General features: G+C 41.6%; 2 protein-coding genes across 3 annotated transcripts in view; both read right to left on the bottom strand.

Annotated features, from left to right (window-relative positions):
• Positions 1 to 1,774: 1,774 nt before the first annotated feature.
• Positions 1,775 to 11,121, bottom strand: LOC311136590 (mitochondrial outer membrane protein SLC25A46-like). The gene is made up of 8 exons (XM_084170778.1): positions 10,623 to 11,121; positions 7,658 to 7,700; positions 4,878 to 4,935; positions 4,556 to 4,633; positions 4,310 to 4,410; positions 3,671 to 3,727; positions 3,351 to 3,408; positions 1,775 to 2,959 (listed from the first exon to the last, which is right to left on the bottom strand). The coding sequence occupies exons 1-8, from the start codon at positions 10,870 to 10,872 to the stop codon at positions 2,384 to 2,386; spliced, it is 1,221 nt and encodes a 406-aa protein (XP_084026904.1). The 5' UTR covers positions 10,873 to 11,121; the 3' UTR covers positions 1,775 to 2,383.
• A 9,430-nt stretch (positions 11,122 to 20,551) lies between these two features.
• LOC311136540 (alpha-mannosidase 2-like) overlaps positions 20,552 to 23,071 on the bottom strand; it is a 57,760-nt gene continuing 55,240 nt past the window's right edge. For both annotated transcript variants that reach the window (XM_084170705.1, XM_084170704.1), the window contains exon 22: positions 20,552 to 22,911. In XM_084170705.1, coding sequence (XP_084026831.1) covers positions 22,759 to 22,911 — 153 coding nt within the window. In that variant the 3' untranslated portion in view covers positions 20,552 to 22,758. The remainder of the gene's footprint in view (positions 22,912 to 23,071) is intronic.

The raw sequence follows: 23,071 nt of genomic DNA on the forward strand, positions 1-23,071 counted from the left end.
CCCTAGACACCATTCCTACGTCCAAGGAAGGTTCACAGATCACAAAGAAGCAGTATAGTCTAGTATTTGGAGACACAAATTCTTATCTCATCTTACCCCCTAAAACAGCTCCTCACATCAATCACAGCTTGCCAGGTGAAACAACCCACATCAGCACAGTACAGACCCTCCATGCCTTAATCATTAATGCATTCCTTCCAAGCTAGTCATCCCATCCATCTATGAGAATAATAAATCCCCACAGAACTGACTTGTTGGAAAGGTGGCATCCTATGACGGTGCCACGTTGAAAGTCACTGAGCTCTTCAGTAAGGCCATTCTACTGCCAATGTTTGTCTATGGAAAATGCATGGCTGTGTGCTCGATTTTATACACCGGTCAGCAACGGTGTGGCTGAAATAGCCGAATCCACTAATTTGAAGGGGTGTCCAAATACACTATATATATAAAAGTATCTCACCGGAGAAAGCAAACCAAGCGAGCGAAACAGCGCCCCTCTGTCTCTATGTGTAGGCCATCTATCTGATGCTCTCTGGTCCAAAAGAGTATGACATTGTTGCTGCCCGTAGCATTGAATGCAAGGGAAGCCAGCGAGCATTTGGCCTCCCTTGATAAAAAAAAAAGGTATAAAATAATAGCCAATCAGCGTTGAGCTAAACTGAACGAGCTCAACTGTGAATGGTCCTGGCGCACCAAAAAAGGAAGCCAGTTTGGATTTGGCGTCACTCCTATCAAATCGCATCGAGAGCAGACGTCATTGACAGAAACAACTTGAATTGTTGCATCTGGTTGTGTTGTTGTTCTCCGGTGGCTAGCTAGCTAGCTAAAATTGGCCCTTGGATGGAGATGCAGATCTGGAGTTGTGGTTTTACTTAATTCTCCGTACTGGATTGATTATAAAGGCGATTCTGATCCAACCATTAATTCATATATTGTGCCACTGGCCCGAGAGGATGGAAGTTCAACATGTAGCTAGATGTAGTAAGCTACATCTGCATTGCTTGCTGTTTGGGGTTTTAGGCTGGATTTCTGTATAGCACTTTGTGACATCTGCTGATGTAGAAAGGGCTTTATAAATACATTTGATTGATTGAATTTGATTGATATTAACTAGCATCATTGCCCATGAAAGGAAGTTAGGCTAGCGAGCAAGCATTTTAGCCAGGTAGCTTAGGACAACAAAAAATAAACATGTGTACTGTATGACAGAGTGATTGACAGTTTCGTCACCATGAAAGAGAAGAGGATGGCGTTGGCGTTTCTCTACAAGTAGAGTGAGTCAACATGTTTTTTCTACTTGCACAAATGCGCACACACACACAAATCAGAACCATGGACAGCCACATCGTATTTAGCTTACGTTAATTGGACTAAATCGTTGTTGGTATCTTTTAGTTGTCACTGTATTAGACTAAGCATAGGTGATTTGATGACGTTGAAATGTTGAAGTTGAAATGGTGCTAGAATAGTGGAGGCAGCTCGTTTTCTTTGTGGTAACTCTCCGTGGTTCTAAATCAATAGTTGTTTAGTGGTCCGAAAATGTCTGAAACATTAACTTACTTGACCATGCTGTAGGTCATGTAACTGTTTGTTACATGCAATATGCTTTGTGGACTTCACCGGACAGAGGTTGCTTTCCGGTTTTGTGATGAAACAAAGGTGTGGTTGAATTTATTCTGCCACTGTGTCTTCTTATTGTCTCGGCCTTTAGGCCTATATATATCACGGTCGAAAGGCATATGAACTTACAGGTTATAGAGCAAACAACGCAATTATCACAACACATAGGTTTTAATATGGCTTTTTTTTCTGGCTTCCCCAGTGATTTTACCCACCAACCGCCACAGATTTACACACATACATTATCACTCGTAAAGCAAATAATAATTTAAAGACATTCTGTACATACATTTCTGAATAAATTGGCACAACCCATCCTCTGCTAGTGCTAACACAAACCCAAAAGCAACAAATTGCCACATTCATACAATGTAGAAATTAGATCCTTTCAGATGAGAAACACCAGAAAAAAAGTGTGATTACTGACTGATAATTCACATAAATGATGCCAGGATGAGTTAGTTTGACAGATGCAAGTTAGGTGTATTTCCTTCTATGACCATTGGGGATATTTATTGATTCCATGCGTTATATTACATATTATTATTCAGTGCTTTGTGGAAGTGCTGACAATTACGTGAGGAACACCACTCTCTGCAAAACACTCGAAATGTGCTTCTGGACAGAATAAATATTTTGGTATTTTAGTGACAACATTTTCTGGAATGAGCACAACTCCGACTGGCATGAAAAAAAAACAGGGTTCCAAGGGGGCAACCACCAAGTCAAACTAACATTTATGAATATTTTGCATTGTTTTTCTTTAAGCGTTTTGCAGCAAGGTGGAATAGATCACCTTGGTGATCTGCAGCACGGCGGCGTGTAGCGAGTACTGCACCACGATGGAGCCGAAGCCCTTGTAGAATCCCAGGGCTCCCTCCTCTCGCCGGATCACATTTACACAGTCCCGGATGCCTTCATACTGCGTGTTGATGGGCAGGACCTCAAAGCCCAGGTCTGTGTTGTCGATGATGGTGCGCGTGCCCTGGATGTGGAGCCTGTGCATCACCGTCTCCAGCGGATAGAGGAGGACGTCGGCACACAGACTGGCCACGAAACTTGCCATGAGTTCGGGGAAGTAGGCGTCCAGCATGGTCTGGACCGTCTCCGAGCCGTCCACGGGCTGCTTGGCCGGACTCCTCCGGCGCAGGAGGAAGAGAACCAGCCTCTGCACGGTGGAGCTCACCACATAGTGGAGGACCCCGTGGAGCACGGTGGGGAGCATTAGGCCCCACAGGGGCAGCAGGCGCTTGCTGTGGGGGATGCCCATTCCCATGACCCGGCCCACACCCTCCTTCACACAGTCCAGGATGCCAGGGTTGTCCCGGATGATCTCACTCTGGGGACGCACGACAAGGGACAGTATAGGTGTGGCGCATATAGTAAATGGTTAATACAGAACGGCCTGAAATGATCTCTGCATGTGTGTTTGGATGAAAAGACCAGCTCTGTGAAGGAATGGAGAAATTGACTGATTCTTTGATACTGTTAAAGGTTGAGTTTCACAAAAACATAAAGTCATATTTATCTTTGTTAGACAATGGATGAACAGTGATCTTCACGCTAAAGATTATCTTTATGTTGTTGGGAAACTCACCTAAAGTCAGTTAGAATGTGAAGGGGAGTTATAGAAGAGATACCGATGGACAAGATAAGGACGGCCAAAATACAACAGACCAGAAAGGGATCATCATTCATACACAGTAAGTATGAAGTGTGGACACACTCACCTGCACAGTTTCAATGAGGCTTGCTGAGTAAAATGGCATGGCAACCACACAGGTCAAACTGTAAAAAGGAGAGATACACAATGACTGGTCATAAGATCAAAGAATTCTACTGGGATAAAGATCTCAACACCATCTGATAACAGCATCTACTAAATGTTAAGTCCCTTCTCAATTACACTGCACAGTTTTTATAATTATAGGAATATGCACTCAATAGTTATGCAATTAAATTATCACTTACTATACAGATACTTGTAAGTCACTACATTATACAGTATGAAAACCATTCATTATATAGGAAAGAAAATACATGTTATTACCCTTTTAGAACCAAATGCCCAATAACTTGCTTGGGGTTCCATTTGTGGGATAATTCTCTGAGAACAAACAAACAAAGTCAGGCCTCTATCCATGGTACCAGGTAACAAACAGTTAGTATTCATTTATTTCATATGTTCAAATAAGGCGATTTAACATGATTGTGATTTTTAAGAATAAAAAAAGGCTGGTTTAAACTAGTTTTTGTCTTGTTTGAACACTTATTGTTGAAGTATACTCTATAGTTTTGTTTTATGTCAGTTTTTTTTTCATTCATTTAAAGCTCTTAGTGGTCTTTGATTTTGGTACTGGAATGTCCTGCTCATCTCACTGGAACCCTTGGAAGCTGATAGATATGGCCTCTGAGTATAATCACCCACCTCCAGCATGTTCTGGTAGTGCCCAGAGGTCACATTGTGACTGGAAGTTTGACACCTAACGCCATTTAAAAGGATGACTTGCTATTGATGCTGTGCTCAATTTTTATCAACAGCAATACAAACATTTTATTTTAGTTTGTTGAAGTCTTGTCAAAGATATGGTGGGCGATCAGGCGATGACTAAGGGCAATGACTAATATAGGCAATAATCCCGTTGGCTAGGTTTCTTGTCTCAAATATCATTCAACAGTAAATGCATACCGTGGTAGTGGAGTGCATTCACTTATGATGCCTTCTGTTCCCAGTGTGACTCCCTGTACCACAAAGGTGCTGCCCATTCCTTTCCATAAGACCTTAGGACCCTGCAAGCAGACAATTCACAACAATATACCAGCATTAAAACAACATGTTAGCCCCAAATTCACATTTTCAACATTTTGCTTGTGTGATATTTGTTAGACCTATTTGTGAATGTTGGGTTTTGGGTTTGTGAAAAGCATTTAATACCTGACTCTTGGTGACATTATACATCACACTGACAGCAGTCAATGGGGACAGATGATAGCACCTGGCGTGATAATTGACCTGGAAGCCACAAACAAACAGAATAAGGAATAATTCATTTATTATTACAGTTTATGTAATCTTACTTCATTAATACTTACTTCAAGCACACTGGAGGTAAAACTGTGATACACCCGGAAGATTGATGTACTGTATTGTAGAAAGTTATGAGTCTACAGATTACACCAAAGCCTAAGGGTGGAACACATACAGTCTCTGAACATGTGAATTGTGGCTTATACTGCATGGATGACCGTAGGCTTACCTGGCACTGACGACGAAACACAATGCAAGGGTGAGCCAGGACATTTTCAGTAAAGAGACTGGAAGAAGAAGACATGGTGTGAATACAGTGCCTTCAGAAAGAATTCACACCCCTTGACTTTATCCACATTCTGTTGTGTTACAGCCTGATTTTAAAATTGATTAAATTGAGATTGTGTCACTGGCCTACACGCCCTACCCCATAATGTCAAAGTGGAATTATGTTTTTCGAAATTTTACAAATTAATTAAATATATAAAGCTGAAATGTCTTGAGTAAATAAGTATTCAACCTCTTTCTTATGGCAAGCCTAAATAAGTTCAGGAGTAAAGATGTGCTTAACAAGTCACATAATAAGTTGCATGGACTCACTCTGTGTGTAATAATAGTGTTTAACATTATTTTTTAATGACTACCTCATCTCTGTACCCCACACATACAATTATCTGTAAGGTCCCTCAGTCGGACCTCCTCAGTGGCGCAGCGGTCTAAGGCATTGCATCGCAGAGCTTGAGGCGTCACTACAGACCGGGTTTGATCCCAGGCTGTGTTGCAGCCGGCTGCGACCGGGAGACCAATGAGGCGGCGCACAATTGGCCCAGCGTTGTCCGGGTTAGGGGAGGGTTTTCCTCTAAGATTTTGCCTGTGCTTAGCTCCATTCTGTTTCATTTTTTAAACTGAAAAACTCCCCAGTCCTTAACGATTACAAGCATACCCATAACATGATGCAGCCACCACTATGCTTGAAAATATAGAGAATGGCACTCAGTAACGTGTTGTGTTGGATTTGCCCCAAACATAACATTTTGTATTCAGGACAAAAAGTGAATTGCTTTGCCACATTTTTTGTAGTATTACTTTAGTGCCTTGTTGCAAACAAGATGCATGTTTTGGAATATTTTTGTTCTGTACAGGCTTCCTTTTCACTCTGTAAATTAGATTTTTCTGTATTTCATTTTCAATAAATTAGCAAACATTTCTAAAAAACATGTTTTCACTTTGTCATTATGGCATGTGTGTATCGATTTAATCAATTTTGAATTCAGGCTGTAACAACAAAATGTGGAATAAGTCGAGGTGTATGAATACTTTCTGAAGGCACTGTACATACTTGACTTCTTCCACATTGTTACGTTACAGCCTTATTCTAAAACGGATTAAATAAATAAAAAGTCTCATCAATATACACACAATACCCCATAATGACAAAGTAAAAACAGGTGTTTAGAAATGTTTGCAAGTTTATTACAAATAAAAAACAGAAATACCTTATTTACATAAGTATTCAGACCCTTTGCTATGAGACTCGAAATTAAGCTCAGGTGCATCCTGTTTCCATTGATCATCCTTGAGATGTTTCTACAACTTGATTGGAGTCCACTTGTGGTAAATTCAATTGATTGGACATGATTTGGAAAGGCACACACACACAGTGCATGTCAGAGCAAAAACCAAGCCATTAGGTCGGAAGAATTGTCCGTAGAGGTCCGAGACAGGATTGTGTCGAGGCTCAGATCTGGGGAAGGGTACCAAAAAATGTCTGCAGCATTGAAGGTCCCCAAGAACACAGTGGCCTCCATCATTCTTAAATGGAAGAAGTTTGGAACTACCTCTTCCTAGAGCTGGCCGCCCGGCCAAACTGAGCAATCGGGGGAGAAGGGCCTTGGTCAGGGAGGTGACAAAGAACCCGATGGTCACTCTGACAGAGCTCCAGAGTTCCTCTGTGGAGATGGGAGAACCTACCAGAAGGACAACCATCTCTGCAGCACTCCACCAATCAGGCCTTTATGGTAGAGTGGCCAGATGGAAACCACTCCTCAGTAAAAGGCACATGACAGTCCGCTTGGAGTTTGCCAAAAGGCACCTAAAGGACTCTCAGACCATGAGAAACAAGATTCTCTGGTCTGATGAAACCAAGATTGAACTCTTTGGCCTGAATGCCAAGCGTCACGTCTGGAGGAAACCTGGCACCATCCTTACGGTGAAGCATGGTGGTGGCAGCATCATGCTGTGGGGATGTTTTTCAGCAGCAGGGACTGGGATTGAGGGAAAGATGAACGGAGCAAAGTACAGAGAGATCCTTGATGAAAACCTGCTCCAGAGCGCTCAGGACCTCAGACTGGGGCGAAGGTTCACCTTCCAACAGGACAACGACCCTATGAACACGGCCAAGACAACGCAGAAGTGGCTTCGGGACAAGTCTTTGAATGTCCTTGAGTGGCCCAGCTAGTCCGGACTTGAACCCAATCGAACATCTCTGGAGAGACCTGAAAATAGCTGTGGAGCGACGCTCCCCATCTAACCTGACAGAGCTTGAGAGGATCTGCAGAGAAGAATGGAAGAAACTCCCCAAATACAGGTGTGCCAACTTGTTACGTCATACCCAAGAAGACTTGAGGCTGTAATCACTGCAAAAGGTGCTTCAACAAAGTACTGAGTAAAGGGTCTGAATACTTATGTAAATGTGATATTTCCGTTTTTTATTTTTAATAAATTAGCAAACATTTCTAAAGACCTGTTTTTGCTTTGTCATTATGGGGTATTGTGTGTAGATTGATGAGGGGGAAAAAACTATTTAATCCATTTTAGAATATGCCTGTAACGTAACAAAATGTGGAAAAAGTCAAGGGGTCTGAATACTTTCCGAATGCACTGTATAGGCTTACTGTTTTCCTTTTCCCAAACATTCTACTGTATATAGAATGTTTAATGAATTCAAATTGGATCATAGTCATCTCTTTACTGCTGAACTACCACTAAATTACTGAAACATCGAATTACCTTGCAAGCCCGATACCAAATCCAGCAAATCTGTTCAACTGCTCTGAAAGAGAAAGAACATATACATTTGAATTAATATCTAACAGCAACATTTAATGGAAAACCTTATTTATTGTTATACATAAATAAGTCATAGTCACGCAAGTCACTCAATATTTTGAGCATCATAGGCTAGGTAGCTGAGAAAGACTCTTCGAATTGTGTTTACTGTTTACAAACAAGCAGAGCAGCCTCACCGGGGGAAGCACACGTATTACTCAGAGGTGTAAAGTCACCAAGACACGCAAAACCCCTCAAAATGTTATTGGTCGTATACACAGATTTGCAGGTACAGCGAAATGCTTGTGTTTCTTGCTCCAACAGTGCAGTAATGCCTAGCAATAAAATAAAAAACAATACACACATAATCCAGATTTTATTTTTATCGGAAATATCAGAACAAGCAATGTTAGAGACGGGAATATATAAATATAATGGTGTGTTTTGTATGTAAATATTATATTAGAATTTTTTTGTACTTTTACCCCTTTTCCTCCTCAATTTCGTGATATCCAGTTGGTAGTTACTGTTAGAGACGGGAATTTCCTTGTCCCATCGCAATCTAGCGACTCCCCGGCCCGCCACAAGGAGTCGCTAGAGCGCGATGGGACATGGAAATCCCGGCCGGCCAAACCCTCCCCTAACCCGGACGACGCTTTTCGCTCTGAGCGTTCAGAGTGCATACTGGACGCTCTGGCCGAGGAGTAGGGTTGATGTGAGCTTTCTGACCTCACAACGGCAGTCAAGCATCCAAGCTAACTGGCTATAGTTGGCTAGCTTGCTAGCTACTTCCAGACACAAATGAGAGAACACCTCACTTTACTCACCCTAGCAGAGCTGGTTAGGCTGTTTTCATGTTATCCAGAGCGTTGGTGACTGTACCTGTTCTGCTGGCAATTTAATTACGCTTTTTTACCGATGTTTACTGACACTGGTCATATTCAACGGGTGTTGTGTGTTCGTAAATTCATCAGGTATTCTGCGCTCTGGCACACTCAGACGAGAGTGCTCTGAAATCAGAGTAGATAGCCAGAGTGAATTGACGAACGCACCCTAAGGTGAGGGCAGAGTACCGGGTGGTAGCCAGCTAGAACAGTGACTAAGGATAGTGGTGACTGTTAAACAGTCTGATGGCCTGGAGATAGAAGCTGTTTTTCAGTCTCTCTGTCCCAGCTTTGATGCACCTCTACTGTCTCTGTCTTCTAGACGGTAGCGGGTGAACAGGCCGTGGCTCGGGTAGCTGAGGTCCTTGATGATCTTTTTTGGCCTTCCTGTGACACAAGGTGCTGTAGATGTCTGGTAAGGCAGGCAGTGTGCCTCCAGTGATGCGTTGGCCTGACCGCACCACCATCTGGAGAGCCCTGCGGTAGCGGACGGTGCAATTGCCGTACGAGGCGGTGATACAGCCCAACAGGATGCTCTCAATGGTGCATCTGTTGAAGTTCGTGAAGGCCTTAGGGGCCAAGCCGAATTTCCTCAGCCTCCTGGAGGTTGAAGAGGCGCTGTTGCGCCTTCTTCCTTACGCTGTCTGTGTGAAGGGGCCATTTCAGGTTGTCAGTGATGTGCGCGCCGAAGAAGTTGAAGCTTTTGACCCAATCCACTGCGGCCTTGTTGATGTGGATGGGGGCGGACTCTCTCGGCTGTCTCCTGTAGTCAATGATCAGCTTTTTTGCTTTGTTGACGTTATTTTCCTCCCCCCTTTAGGCTGTCTCATCATTGTTGGTGATCAGGCCTATCACTTGTGTCGCCAGCCATACCATGAGACATCCATGTCTTCATCACTGGAAGAGCATCTTGTGTCTCAACCGATGGCGGGCACAACACAAAAACCTCATGATGTGAAATAGGGTCTAAGCTACAAGATATGCGAACATGAAAAAAAATCAGAGTTTATTCGTTGTTAGATAATTGACGTTAAAGGTTTAAGGTTTTTGACAACACTGTTTGTAAGCTTTTAAATGACATCAAACTCAACTGTTTATATTTTCCAGTGATGAAGACAGGTCTCATGGTATGGTGGGGTATGCAAAATGGGTCAACTTTGAGCACCTTTATCTCGTTAATGTTTTGGCATTCAGGTCGAAAAAGTCACTTTCTGACCACTTCTTCCATGAGAAAACATATATGGAAAGTTATGAATCAAAAAAGGAATGCTGTTGAAAAGGGATTGAATTCAAGTGGATTTACCCTGTAGTGTAATTGACATCAATCAATGTTCACAAATGCACCTAAAGGCACAAATAACCAGGAAAGCTACTTTATAATATACATTATGACTCATCAACCTACTTGAGAAATGCACCTAGGTCTACACTAGACTCCCTCGCTCTAGGGTCTTGTCTGAACCCATAAGCGCCGGTCAGTCTGTTCAAATGCCATGTTTCTGTTGTGTGTTATTTCGTCATGGATGCTTTGAAAGGCAGTCCTGTCGACATTGTATTTTTATTTTCACTTCTTGTAGGTAATTCTGGACTTGGTTGGATATGAGTTGGTTGGATTCTATCAGCCCAACAGTACATGCAATCAAAAACAGTGCCTCATAAAACATTTTAAAAACAGATCTAGGCTAGGCCTAGTTTGTGCTCTCTTCAATGTTTGTGTACTTTAATGTAATTTAATCCCTATCCTGAACAAAAATAATTTGTATGAATGGCAACTGATTGTAAACGTGGATTTCAGGGCAAAGAAGTCAAAGAAATGTATGTATTTTTCTGCCACCAAGACACGTACGCTAAAGTTTAAGTATGTTACATAGGTCATGTAAAGTTCAAATTGTTGTCACTGACTCTATTCTCAGGCCTAGCTAGCTAGCAGACATCTGAGAGTGATTACACATTTAAAACACTCATGACAGTGACGATTTCGTGTCGTCGTCATTGCTGTGAATGAAAAGGGTCAGAGTTGCTGGAATGATGATGTCCCCTACCGGATGGAGGAGCCGTAGGCAGAGTATCTTCAGCACCAGGTGCTGCAGGGGCCGCCTCAAATTGGGGCGTGCGTTCACCAAAATGTAAATTTCGGCTACCTGGAATATCTGGCGGTGTTGTTACCCAATTCTGCAGGTCCACACTAGAGGAATTATTAAATGACCTTCCACTGTAGCCCCCAATGTAAGCAGGATCCTCTCTACCTCTGTAACCTAAGCCATCGAAATTGTCCGGTCGCCGAGAAGTCATGCTGCACGAGAGCTAAATAGGAGTGACAGCTCCTTTGATATCACGACTAGTCAAATATGTGTAACTATACCGCTTTCTAAATCTAAGAGAAACACATTGAAAATGAAAATTAACCACTGTATAACCCCAATTTAGACCGCAAGCAAGCTAGCCACCCTAAATGACTTCGTTAGATACGCTAGCTAGCGAGCAAAACAACAACGCGTAGGAACTGTCATCCGATCAAATCAGCAGCTCATCAGCCACACTAAACAAGTACTTCCGGGTTATGGAATTTCGAAGATTCTCAAAATAAAATACCCCACGTAATAGTAGAACCGTGTCAATAACCTGTATGTATTCATGATATATTAAAAGTAATTGTCTAAACATTAACAATTAATCATATTTGTTCATATTTAAGTGACATTTGCATTACATTTGGGTTTTAAAACATGTCCCAAGGTAAAATAAATGGCCACAATGCGAATCACTGTATACAGCAAAAACTATTCTGGGTGCCACAGTAAAGGAGTTGTAGGGAATACTCAGTAGGGTCTGTAGATGGTGTCATTTCATGCGGCTCTCAATAATACAGAGTGTTGCTGGCCTTTTACTCCACCCATTCCAATGGCCACAATGTGAATCACGAAATATGGAATACATATTGCCTACAGGAGGTTCGTGGCACTTTAATTGGGGAGGACGGGTTCGTGGTAATGGCTGGAGCCGAATCTGTGGACTGGTATCAAACACATGGTTTCCATGTGTTTGGTGCCATTATATTATTTCATTTACTCTGTTCCGGCCATTATTATGAGCCATCCTCCCCTCCACTGATATTGGCTTATGGCTTTACTGCGGCAGCTAGAATAGTTTTTGCTCTATAAACCAATATGTATTTCATATACAGGGATTAACAATGTGGCCAATGGAATGGGTGGAGTAAAAGGCCAGCAACACTCTGCATTATTCAAAGCCCCATGAAATGACACCACATATAGGTTCTACAGACCCTACTGAGTATTCCCAACCCCACTTTTACATCGGCACATAGAATAGTTTATTCTCTATAAGGCAATATGTAATTTATAGGCCTACAGTGCATTGCATTGGGACCAATGGAATGGGTGGAGTAGAAAGGGCTGCTGGGTATTTAGACCATAACACCATATATTGACTCTAGTGCTAGATCAATAGGGTCTGTAGAATATTATTTTCTTTACATTCATTTACTTAAGCTCCAGCCATTTCTCAATGTGCTCCACCTTATAATATAATGTGTCTTACATAAAGTAGTAATTCTCTTTAGTTTAGATTTTTCCCCGATGTAGTTATAAGTTTGTTACATTATTTTAACATTATGCCCTATGCAAAGCTGCAAAAATTATTGATTTTGTATCATACACATAGCGTTTTACTTTTATTTTGAAGACAAAATCAGTAAACCGGAAATCTTAATGTTGCTGCCGGGACACTAATGCTGCTAACATGACGCTAATGCCGATCAACTGGAAGTTGTTTCCTTCTCTTTCGCATCCAAACTGCATTGTGGGACATATTGTTTTTGGTGTACTTATTTGACCTCGCCGCCGTGCGTGGAAACAGCAAGTAAACGAGACTGGTGTGTAAGAGATTAGGGTGAACAATCCATAGATGTTAGATGGAGGCGAGGGTAACAGGTTTAATTTTGTATTTACAAAGCTGTGCAAGATGCCTATAATGGAACAGGTGGTAGTGCACATGGCCAATTTATTTTTTTATTTCACCTTTATTTAACCAGGTAAACCAGTTGAGAACAGGTTCTCATTTACAACTGCGACCTGGCCAAGATAAAGCAAAGCAGTGCAATACATATGGGGTAAACATATGGGGGTAAAAAAACATAAAGTCAAAAATACAACAGAAAATATATATACAGTGTGTGCAAATGTAGCAAGTTATGGAGGTAAGGCAATAAATAGGCTATAGTGCAGAATAATTACAATAGTATTAACACTGGAATGCTAGATGTGCAAGAGATTATGTGCAAATAGAGATACTGGGGTGCAAAAGAGCAAAATAAATAACAATATAGGGATGAGGTAGTTGGGTGGGCTAATTTCAGATGGGCTGTGTACAGGTGCAGTGATCGGTAAGGTGCTCTGACAACTGATGCTTAAAGTTATTGAGGGAGATAAGAGTCTCCAGCTTCAGAGATTTTTGCAATTCGTTCCAGTCATTGGCAGCAGAGAACTGGAAGGAATGGCGGCCAAAGGAGGTGTTGGCTTTGGGAATGACCAGTGAGATATACCTGCTGGAGCGCAGACTACGGGTGGGTGCTGCTATGGTGACCAATGAGCTAAGATAAGGCGGGGATTTGCCTAGCAGTGATTTATAGATGGCCTGGAGCCAGTGGGTTTGACGACGAACATGTAGTGAGGACCAGCCAACAAGAGCGTACAGGTCACAGTGGTGGGTAGTGTATGGGGCTTTGGAGACAAAACGGATGGCACTGTGATAGACTACATCCAATTTGCTGAGTAGAGTGTTGGAGGCTATTTTGTAAATGACATCGCCGAAGTCAAGGATCGGTAGGATAGTCAGTTTTACGAGGGCATGTTTGGCAGCATGAGTGAAGGAGGCTTTGTTGCGAAATAGGAAGCCGATTCTAGATTTAACTTTGGATTGGAGATTCTTTATGTGAGTCTGGAAGTTGAGTTTACAGTCTAACCAGACACCTAGGTATTTGTAGTTGTCCACATACTCTAGGTCAGACCCGTCGAGAGTGGTGATTCTAGTCGGGTGGGCGGGTGCCAGCAGCGTTCGATTGAAAAGCATGCATTTAGTTTTACTAGTGTTTAAGAGCAGTTGGAGGCTACTGAAGGATTGTTGTATGGCATTGAAGCTCGTTTGGAGGTTTGTTAACACAGTGTCCAATGAAGGGCCAGATGTATACAAAATGGTGTCGTCTGCGTAGAGGTGGATCTGAGAGTCACCAGCAGGGTTGCTGGTTTAAGCTCTGTTCTGTTTGTTTCTCATCTATTACTAGACTGTTGGGTCAGTGGTGTGCGACGTTGCAAATAAACTAGACTCAGGGAACTCAATTTAGGCTACTGACACATTGAAATATGCTCTCCCACTGGGCACAGTCATTAATTAAATGTCTATTCTACGTGGTTGAACGTAATTTCGTTGAAAAACGTGGAAACAATGTTGATTCAACCAGTGTGTGCCCAGTGGGCTGTAAGAAGGCTATGACATCTATTGATGCTATGAAGCTTGCATGTGTTTTTGTTTTATGTTTATCTGTTTATGATTTGTGTTACATTTTTAAGATGGATTTTTGTATCACATTTGAATTATTATCCTTTAAAATGTATGTAATTTTTATATATACAGTGCATTCGGAAAGTATTCAGACCCCTTGACTTTTTCCACATTTTGTTATGTTACAGCCTTATTCTAAAATGGATGAAATTGTTTTTTTCCCTCATCAATCTACACACAAGACCCCATAATGACAAAGCAAAAACAGGTCTTTAGAAATGTTTGCTAATATATTAAAAAATAAAAAAACGAAAATATCACATTTACATAACTATTCAGACCCTTTACTCAGTACTTTGTTGAAGCACCTTTGGCAGCGATTACAGCCTCGAGTCTTCTTGGGTATGACACTACAAGCTTGGCACACCTGTATTTGGGGAGTTTCTCCCATTCTTCTCTGCAGATCCTCTCAAGCTCTGTCAGGTTAGATGGGGAGCGTCGCTGCACAGGTCAGATGTTCGATCGGGTATAATTTTTCGGGCTCTGGCTGGGCCACTCAAGGACATTCAGAGACTTGTGCCGAAGCCACTCCTGCGTTGTCTTGGCTGTGTGCTTAGGGTTGTTGTCCTGTTGGAAGGTGTACGTTCGCCCCAGTCTGAGGTCCTGAGCGCTCTGGAGCAGGTTTTCATCAAGGATCTCTCTGTACTTTGCTCTGTTCATCTTTCCCTTGATCCTGACTAGTCTCCCAGTCCCTACCGCTGAAAAACATCTGTTTTTGCTGTCACCACCATGCTTTACCGTGGGGATGGTGCCAGGTTTCCTCCAGACGTGATGCTTGATATTCAGGCCAAAGACTTCAATCTTGATTTGATCAGACCAGAGAATCTTGTTTCTCATGGTCTGAGAGTCTTTATGTGCCTTTTGGTAAACGTCAAGCGGGCTGTCATGTGCCTTTTAATGAGGAGTAGCTTCCGTCTGGCAACTCTACCATAAAGGCCTGATTGGTGGAGTGCTGCAGAGATGGTTGTCCTTCTGGAAGGTTCTCCCATCTCCACAGAGGAACTCTGGAGCTCTGTCAGAGTGACCATCGGGTTCTTGGTCACCTCCCTGACCAAGGCCCTTCTCCCCCGATTGCTTGGTTTGGCCGGGCGGCCAGCTCTAGGAAGAGTCTTGGTGGTTCCAAACTTCTTCCATTTAAGAATGATGGAGGCCACTGTGTTCTTGGGGACCTTCAATGCTGCAGAAATGTTTTGGTACCCTTCCCCAGATCTGTGCCTCGACACAATCCTATCTCGGAGCAGACTGACAATTCCTTCGACCTCATGGCTTGGTTTTTGCTCTGACATGCACTGTCAACTGTGGGACCTTATGTACACAGGTGTGTGCCTTTCCAAAAATCATGTCCAATCAATTGAATTTACCACAGGTGGACTCCAATCAAGTTGTAAAAACATCTCAAGGATGATCAATGGAAACAGGATGCACCTGAGCTCAATTTCGAGTCTCATAGCAAAGGGTCTGAATACTTATGTAAATAAGGTATTTCTGTTTTTTTATAAATTTGCTAACATTTCTAAAAACCTGTTTTTGTTTTCTCATTATAGGTTATTGTGTGTAGATTGATGAAGAAATACATGTATTTAATCCATTTTAGAATAAGCCTGTAACGTAACAAAATGTGGAAAAAGTCAGGGAGTCTGAATACTTTCCGAATGCACTGGATTCAAGGGTTTTTCATTCAAGGGTTTTTCTTTATTTTTTAAAACTATTTTCTACATTGTAGAATATAAGTGAAGACATCAAAACTATGAAGGACACACATGGAATCATGCAGTAACCAAAAAAGTGTTAAACAAATCAAAATATATTTTATATTTGAGATTCTTCAAATAGCCACCCTTTGCCTTGATGACAGCTTTGCACACTCATGGCATTCTCTCAACCAGCTTCACCTGGAATGCTTTTCCAACAGTCTTGAAAGAGTTCCCACATACAGTGGCTTGCAAAAGTATTCACCCCCTTGGCATTTTTCCTATTTTGTTGCCTTACAACCTGGAATTAAAATGGATTTTGGGGGGGTTTGTATCATTTGATTTACACAACATACCTACCACTTTGAAGATGCAAAATAAAAAAAATTGTGACACAAACAAGAAATAAGACAAAAAAACAGAAAACCTGAGCATGCATAACTATTCACCCCTCCAAAGTCAATATTTTGTAGAGCCACCTTTTGCAGCAATTACAGCTGCAAGTCTCTTGGGGTATGTCTCTATAAGCTTGGCACATCTAGCCACTGGGATTTTTGCCCATTCTTCAAGACAAAACTGCTCCAGCTCCTTCAAGTTGGATGGGTTCTGCTGGTGTACAGCAATCTTTAAGTCATACCACAGATTCTCAATTGGATTGAGGTCTGGGCTTTGACTAGGCCATTCCAAGACATTTAAATGTTTCCCCTTAAACCACTCAAGTGTTGCTTTGGCAGTATGCTTAGGGTCCTTGTCCTGCTGGAAGGTGATCCTCAGTCCCAGTCTCAAATCTCTGGAAGACTGAAACAGGTTTCCCTCAAGAATTACCCTGTATATAGCGCCATCCATCATTCCTTCAATTCTGACCAGTTTCCCAGTCCCTGCCGATGAAAAACATCCCCACAGCATGATGCTGCCACCACCATGGTGTTCTCGGGTGATGAGAGGTGTTGGGTTTGCGCCAGACATAGCATTTTCCTTGATGGCCAAAAAGCTCAATTTGAGTCTCATCTGACCAGAGTACCTTCTTCCATATGTTTGGGGAGTCTCCCACATGCCTTTTGGCGAACACCAAACGTGTTTGCTTATTTATTTCTTCAAGCAATGGCTTTTTTTCTGGCCACTCTTCTGTAAAGCCCAGCTCTGTGGAGTGTACGGCTTAAAGTGGTTCTATGGACAGATACTCCAATCTCTGCTGTGGAGCTTTGCAGCTACTTCAGGGTTATCTTTGGTCTCTTTGTTGCCTCTGATTAATGCCCTCCTTGCCTAGTCCGTGAGTTTTGGTGGACGGCCCTCTCTTGGCAGGTTTGTTGTGGTGCCATATTCTTTCAATTTTTTAATAATGGATTTAAATGGTGCTCCGTGGGATGTTCAAAGTTTCTGATATTTTTTTGTAACCCAACCCTGATCTGTACTTCTCCACAACTTTGTCCCTGACCTGTTTGGAGAGCTCCTTGGTCTTCATGGTGCCGCTTGCTTGGTGGTGCCCCTTGCTTAGTGATGTTGCAGACTCTGGGGCCTTTCAGAAGAGGTGTATATATACTGAGATCATGTGACAGATCATGTAACACTTAGATTGCACACAGGTGGACTTTATTTAACTAATTATGTGACTTCTGAAGGTAATTGGTTGCACCAGATCTTATTTAGGGGCTTCATAGCAAAGGGGGTGAATACATATGCACGCACCACTTTTCCGTTACTTATTTTGTATAATTTTTTGAAACAAGTTATTTTTTTCATTTGACTTCACCAATTTGGACTATTTTGTGTATGTCCATTACATGAAATCCAAATAGAAATCAATTTAAATGACAGGTTGTAATGCAACAAAATAGGAAAAACGCCAAGGGGGATGAATTCTTTTGCAAAGCATTGTACATGTGTTCTTGGGTGTGTGTGCGTGCACGTACGTGCAACTAATGGGTGTAAACTGTGTTGTTGTTGAAAAACACAAGTAACATCTGTAAACTTCTGTTTCTCTTTTAGCTTTGTCTCAGTGTGAGTCATGCTACCAACCGTATCCTAACATATTTGTCTCAGTGCACTTCATGTTACGTCCATGGGAGATTATTTGTGGACTGGGACCTTTTCTAGAGGATTCAGCACCAGTAACAGTACCATGACAATTCTAATGAACTCAAAATATTTATTTTGGTCCTGTGTTGATCAGTTGGTAGTGCCAAGGCCATGGTTTCACATACATACTACAAATGTATACACTAACTGGACTGTCAGTTGCTTTGGATAGGTGTCTGCTAAGTGGAATAATATTCATTTAAATCCAGTCTGTCCCAAAAATGCATTTGGTTTACGATTAGTTTAACATTAACATCAGAAAGGTGTATTCAAGTTCACATCTGTAGCGTTGCACTGTGCCATAATAACACATTATTTATCAAGGCAACTAATATAAGGGCATCATGCCATCTGTGCAGGTGTTTAATGTTTGCATATCCTGTAGCTACATCCTGATGCTTTCCCCATGTCATCTGTTGTGTACTGTAGGCTCAGGCAGACTGTCAGGAGTACGACGTGAACGAGGTGCTCTAGCATTGTCTTCCCAGTTGGTACTGCGTACAAAACAATGTCAGCCAGCTCTCCCAGTTGGTACTGCGTACAAAACAATGTCAGCCAGCTCTCCCAGTTGGTACTGCGTACAAAACAATGTCAGCCAGCTCTCCCAGGTGGTACTGCGTACAAAACAATGTCAGCCAGCTCTCCCAGTTGGTACTGCGTACAAAACAATGTCAGCCAGCTCTCCCAGGTGGTACTGCGTACAAAACAATGTCAGCCAGCTCTCCCAGTTGGTACTGCGTACAAAACAATGTCAGCCAGCTCTCCCAGTTGGTACTGCGTACAAAACAATGTCAGCCAGCTCTCCCAGTTGGTACCACCTCATCCTGCTTAGAGACGAGTTGCAAAAAGAAAACTAGTTGGTTTGAGCTGTGTATTATAATCTCGTTCCTCAAGATTTAAACTTTTCATTAGTGCAACACCATGACAATGTAGGCTATATATTCCTTTCCAGAATCTGCCATACCACAGACTGTGACAAATTAGGACATTCCTAATGACATGATTCAGCTCTAACCTGGTAACCAGATCTGTTTGTGCTTTAGCCGATGCTTTGTAAAGGGAAAGGCAGTTGTTGTGACAAAACAGCAGTTGGATATGAAAATCAGACATCTCTTTTCTTTGAGAATAAGTTGACATTTGAGATAAGGCCCAGAGTACTTCTTGATCATGTGACATGGCCAGGAAAACCTTAGAGACAACACACACTCAGTATCTACAATTTAGTACCTCTATAACCCTGGGGGTGTCTCGGACTCTCTGGTCTGTCTCTTGGCCCAGGTGTTCCTGCAGAGCGATCCAGGCCACATTCCTCAGCTCCTCCTGCAACACGGCTCCGCTGAGCCCTCAGCATACTCACACCAAAGCCTGAACAGCACTGTAGCGCAGCTGCCAGGCCTTGGCGCCATCTAGCGAATTAACAGATGACACCAAACTCAGTGAAAACCCTGACAAACTGCAGACCAGAATAGGGAATTACTGCTTTAGTTAGACTTTTAGTGTAAATATAATGGCTAACCCAAGCGGTTTCATTGGAACCTACTCTTGCTTTAAACTGTTATGTCTGCAATGAGGAGTCATATAGGCCTAATATCTAAAGATGTCGAAAAATGAATTACATCCACAAACCAAAACCAAAATAGATGTGGCTATTTTTGCTCGTTTTCAATGTTTGCTTGGTCTCCCACTCCATTTTTCTCCATGATTTACAGTGGTTCGACAGTTTAAGCAGTCCATCAGTATTGTGATATCCTGGAGGGGTTTGGCTGCCCAGCCGAGCTGTTTTCTTTATCTCGGCATTGCTGCTATGCTGGCATATGTCTGCTAACACAGTGGTATAGATGTGTTTCCAACTGCCATGGCCAGCAACCCCTCGGATACATCCCTTCCTGGACAAGAGGATTACATACTTTTAGTGATAATGAAATAAATTAAAAGAGAGCGACAAGTTAATTTAGTGTGTAGATTATATATGGGCCAGTTTTTCCCAGACACAGATGAAGCCTAAGCTAAAAAACCATGCTCAATTTTAAATCTCCAGTTAAAGTGATTTTTAGTCCAGAACTAGGCTTAATCATGGTCTGGGTAACCAGCCCATAATATGTATGGCAGTTGATAGCTTTAAGTAGAATCCCATCCTGCTCTGTCTTTGGGTTGATGTGGAGACTCATAAACATCTGAAGGCACAACAAGCTGGACTTTGCAGCCTCACCCAGAATCATTAGTCCTACAGTACAGTCCACCCTGAATTTACAATAGACGTTTAAAATTGAATACATTAATTTAAGAATGAATTGATTTAAAAGAAAACACGTTTGGATGATTAAGCAAGTCTTTATAACTTGAAACTGGTATAAAATAAACATGAATACATTTATGAACAAAGATACATCCGGAGTGATGTGTTTACATACGTATGACTATGCAATGACTGACATGACAAGAGGGAAACTGATGATGCACTAGCCAATTTCGATATTGCACCTTGTGCATTCTACTATTACAACTGTTAAGAGTAAGTTGAAAGCTGGACTGAGTTCCTTTTTGGGGGGAAATATTGTCTTGCATACAACAAGTGCAAATAGTTTTATGCACTTTATTTAATTGACAAAACTAACTTTGGATTTCATTCTTTTTTATTCTCCCATTATATTACATTTACAGAAAGATAAACAATGACAACATTTTACTCTCAACAAGCAACATTGGTAGAAAGAGATTTGTGCATAACACCCTACCCTAATGCTGAGTTTCAAAGATAGACAATAGAACAATTACAGTTCTATACCAAGTAAAGTAATATTGTTTCTCTAATCTGCTTTTGCTTTCTAATCATCCTAGACCAGCTTCTGTCTTGAAGTTGACTTTTGTCTCTCATAAAGGAGATAATAAAAAATGATTCATAATTTAATCAGATGGGATAGAACCACTAAACAAGCTTTGACATTCCCATTGACATTCAAACATTATGGAACAACCGTTTCCACATTCATTTACATTGACACAAATAAAAATTCGAAAATTATAGCAACCAATGTCCCAAGAATCCTTCTTACTCCTTACGGTAACAGTGAAGGCGCAATTATTTGACCACCACAATAGCTAGGCATGCTGCCGTATAACGCATAAGATACGCTCACCTCAAAACACCCCATTAAATGTAAGGTAACATTTCCATCTCCTTGGAACTTCACAAAGGTGTTCAAAACATACATTAAAACCCCCCATGGCAACATGTTGAAGTGGATTTGAAAATGGCTCAGTCAGGTTACCAGTTTAAGGCATTGCATCTGGTAGCCAAGATCACAGGCAAGAACAGAACAAAACACAAATAGTTGCGTAAATATGACAGGGTTTGTGACCTTTGGCATGTGTCATATGCTTAAGCAAGCAGTCGTACGCTTTTGGCCATAGTAACAAAATGTGTCTCAAGAATGTAATGACTAACTATTGTAGATTTAGAAGATTCAACTCATTCAGATGGACATCATTAGCATGAGAAAAGAGGGGATTGCTGCATATACGGTATCAATGGTGAGTTTGATCAGTTGCATAGTTTGATATCTAGGCAGTAGGCCCCAATTCAATCAATTGCAGATTATAATAAACCACACTGAGGGACGGTTTCCCGGACACAGATTAAGCCTAGTCCTGGACTAAAGAGTTCGATGACACATTTCCATTGAAAGTTTTTCTGCTTTCTAATGCAGGACTAGGATTTTTCCATGTCTGGGAAAACGGCCTTGAAAGTTAACGCTACAGGTGTGTTTTTTTCATCAATATCCAATTAGGACATTTTCCCAGAGAGGAACACCTCAACGCAGTGTGAACATTCCAAGTCAACACGCAGTGCAGTTTTCCTTTAACTGCAACTGATTAAAAGGCTTTATTATTGATAGACCGTTGAACATTTCTTGAACAAAACATCTGACTGACTGGTGTGCTGTACCAAGAGTAGCATAGCTGTGTAAAGCAACAAAAAAGGGACAATTCACTACAATACGTATATGAAGGTCACAATAACAGACCTATATCAATTAATGTGATGTCACATGTCAATTATATAACATCAACTATTAGCTGCAGTAATTTTGCATCGATCGTAAATTGTAACAATAATGTATGCACTCACTAACTGTAAGTCGCTCTGGATAAGAGCGTCTGCTAAATGACTAAAATGTAAATGTAACAGACATTTTTCTCCAAGCGGAACAACATATAAAGGATATGTACATTGGGCTCATTATGAAATTGATAAATAAGGCACATTTTTGCTCTTTGGAAAAATGTAAACATAATCTCACTTGCAATTAAACATATTTAAAAAATATATATTTAGAATCAGTTGGCATTCAAATCTTTTTTCGGCATGCCAAGGACATTAAGCAATATTCACTATGATTGAAACCATACCTCGGTAAAACAAAAATAATCACATTGTACAAAACATATTAGTGGAAAAGGAAATCTGGACCTGTGGTCTTCTCAATAGAGTGAGTTCAAGTGAAATTGCAACACAAACGTTCGCAACACATACTGAACCTGAGACTGCAGGATAACTAGGGATACTGGACTCAAACAATATCATATTGCACTTTTAGAATGAAGCTTAATCAAGTTCCATTTCCTTCTCCTCCTGCCTCTCTCCTTTCTTCCCCTCCTCCCTCTCTCCTTCTCTCGCTCTTCCTCTTTCCCTCCTTCTGTCTGTTCCAAGGATGTCCTATGTCCCTAAGCTTCTGCATAGCCTCGCTGACAATGTTTTTCGGCACAGGAACAGAGGCCGGATGTTGGGCATGTGCCGTGGCAGTCACCGACTAGCCTCTCTGGCCAGCTCTCATGTCAGCTTCACGCGGTATGTGCTGATCTCCATTGGTTTAAGGCTGATTTCCTCTCTGCTCCACCTTCCCTCAGTCGTATGCATCAGAGTCAGAGACACGGGGATGATGCTCTGGAATCTCAGTTCTGAAAACAGTTTCTCCGTGTGGATCTGTGAGAGAACCAAACCAAACATGAACAATGACGTTATAACCGCATGTTTGAATAGAGAACACATTATAAAAGGGGTTGATGGATAGGTTTAATAAAAGTATTTGACGCCTGCTTTGATCATGATGAAATATCCTATTATTTTAGAAGATATTAATAGG

Source organism: Coregonus lavaretus (genome assembly GCF_964263955.1).
Source record: "Coregonus lavaretus genome assembly, chromosome: 10".
NCBI classification, from domain to species: domain Eukaryota; kingdom Metazoa; phylum Chordata; class Actinopteri; order Salmoniformes; family Salmonidae; genus Coregonus; species Coregonus lavaretus.

Coding starts and splice junctions, on each gene's coding strand:
- LOC311136590 (XM_084170778.1), bottom strand. CDS start 10,872: ATGACTTCTCGGCGACCGGACAATTTCGATGGCTTAGGTTACAGAGGT. Junction 4,936..7,657: donor TTTGGTATCGGGCTTGCAAG/GTAATTCGATGT, acceptor TTCTTCTTCCAG/TCTCTTTACTGAAAATGTCC. Junction 4,634..4,877: donor TGTTTCGTCGTCAGTGCCAG/GTAAGCCTACGG, acceptor TGTGGCTTCCAG/GTCAATTATCACGCCAGGTG.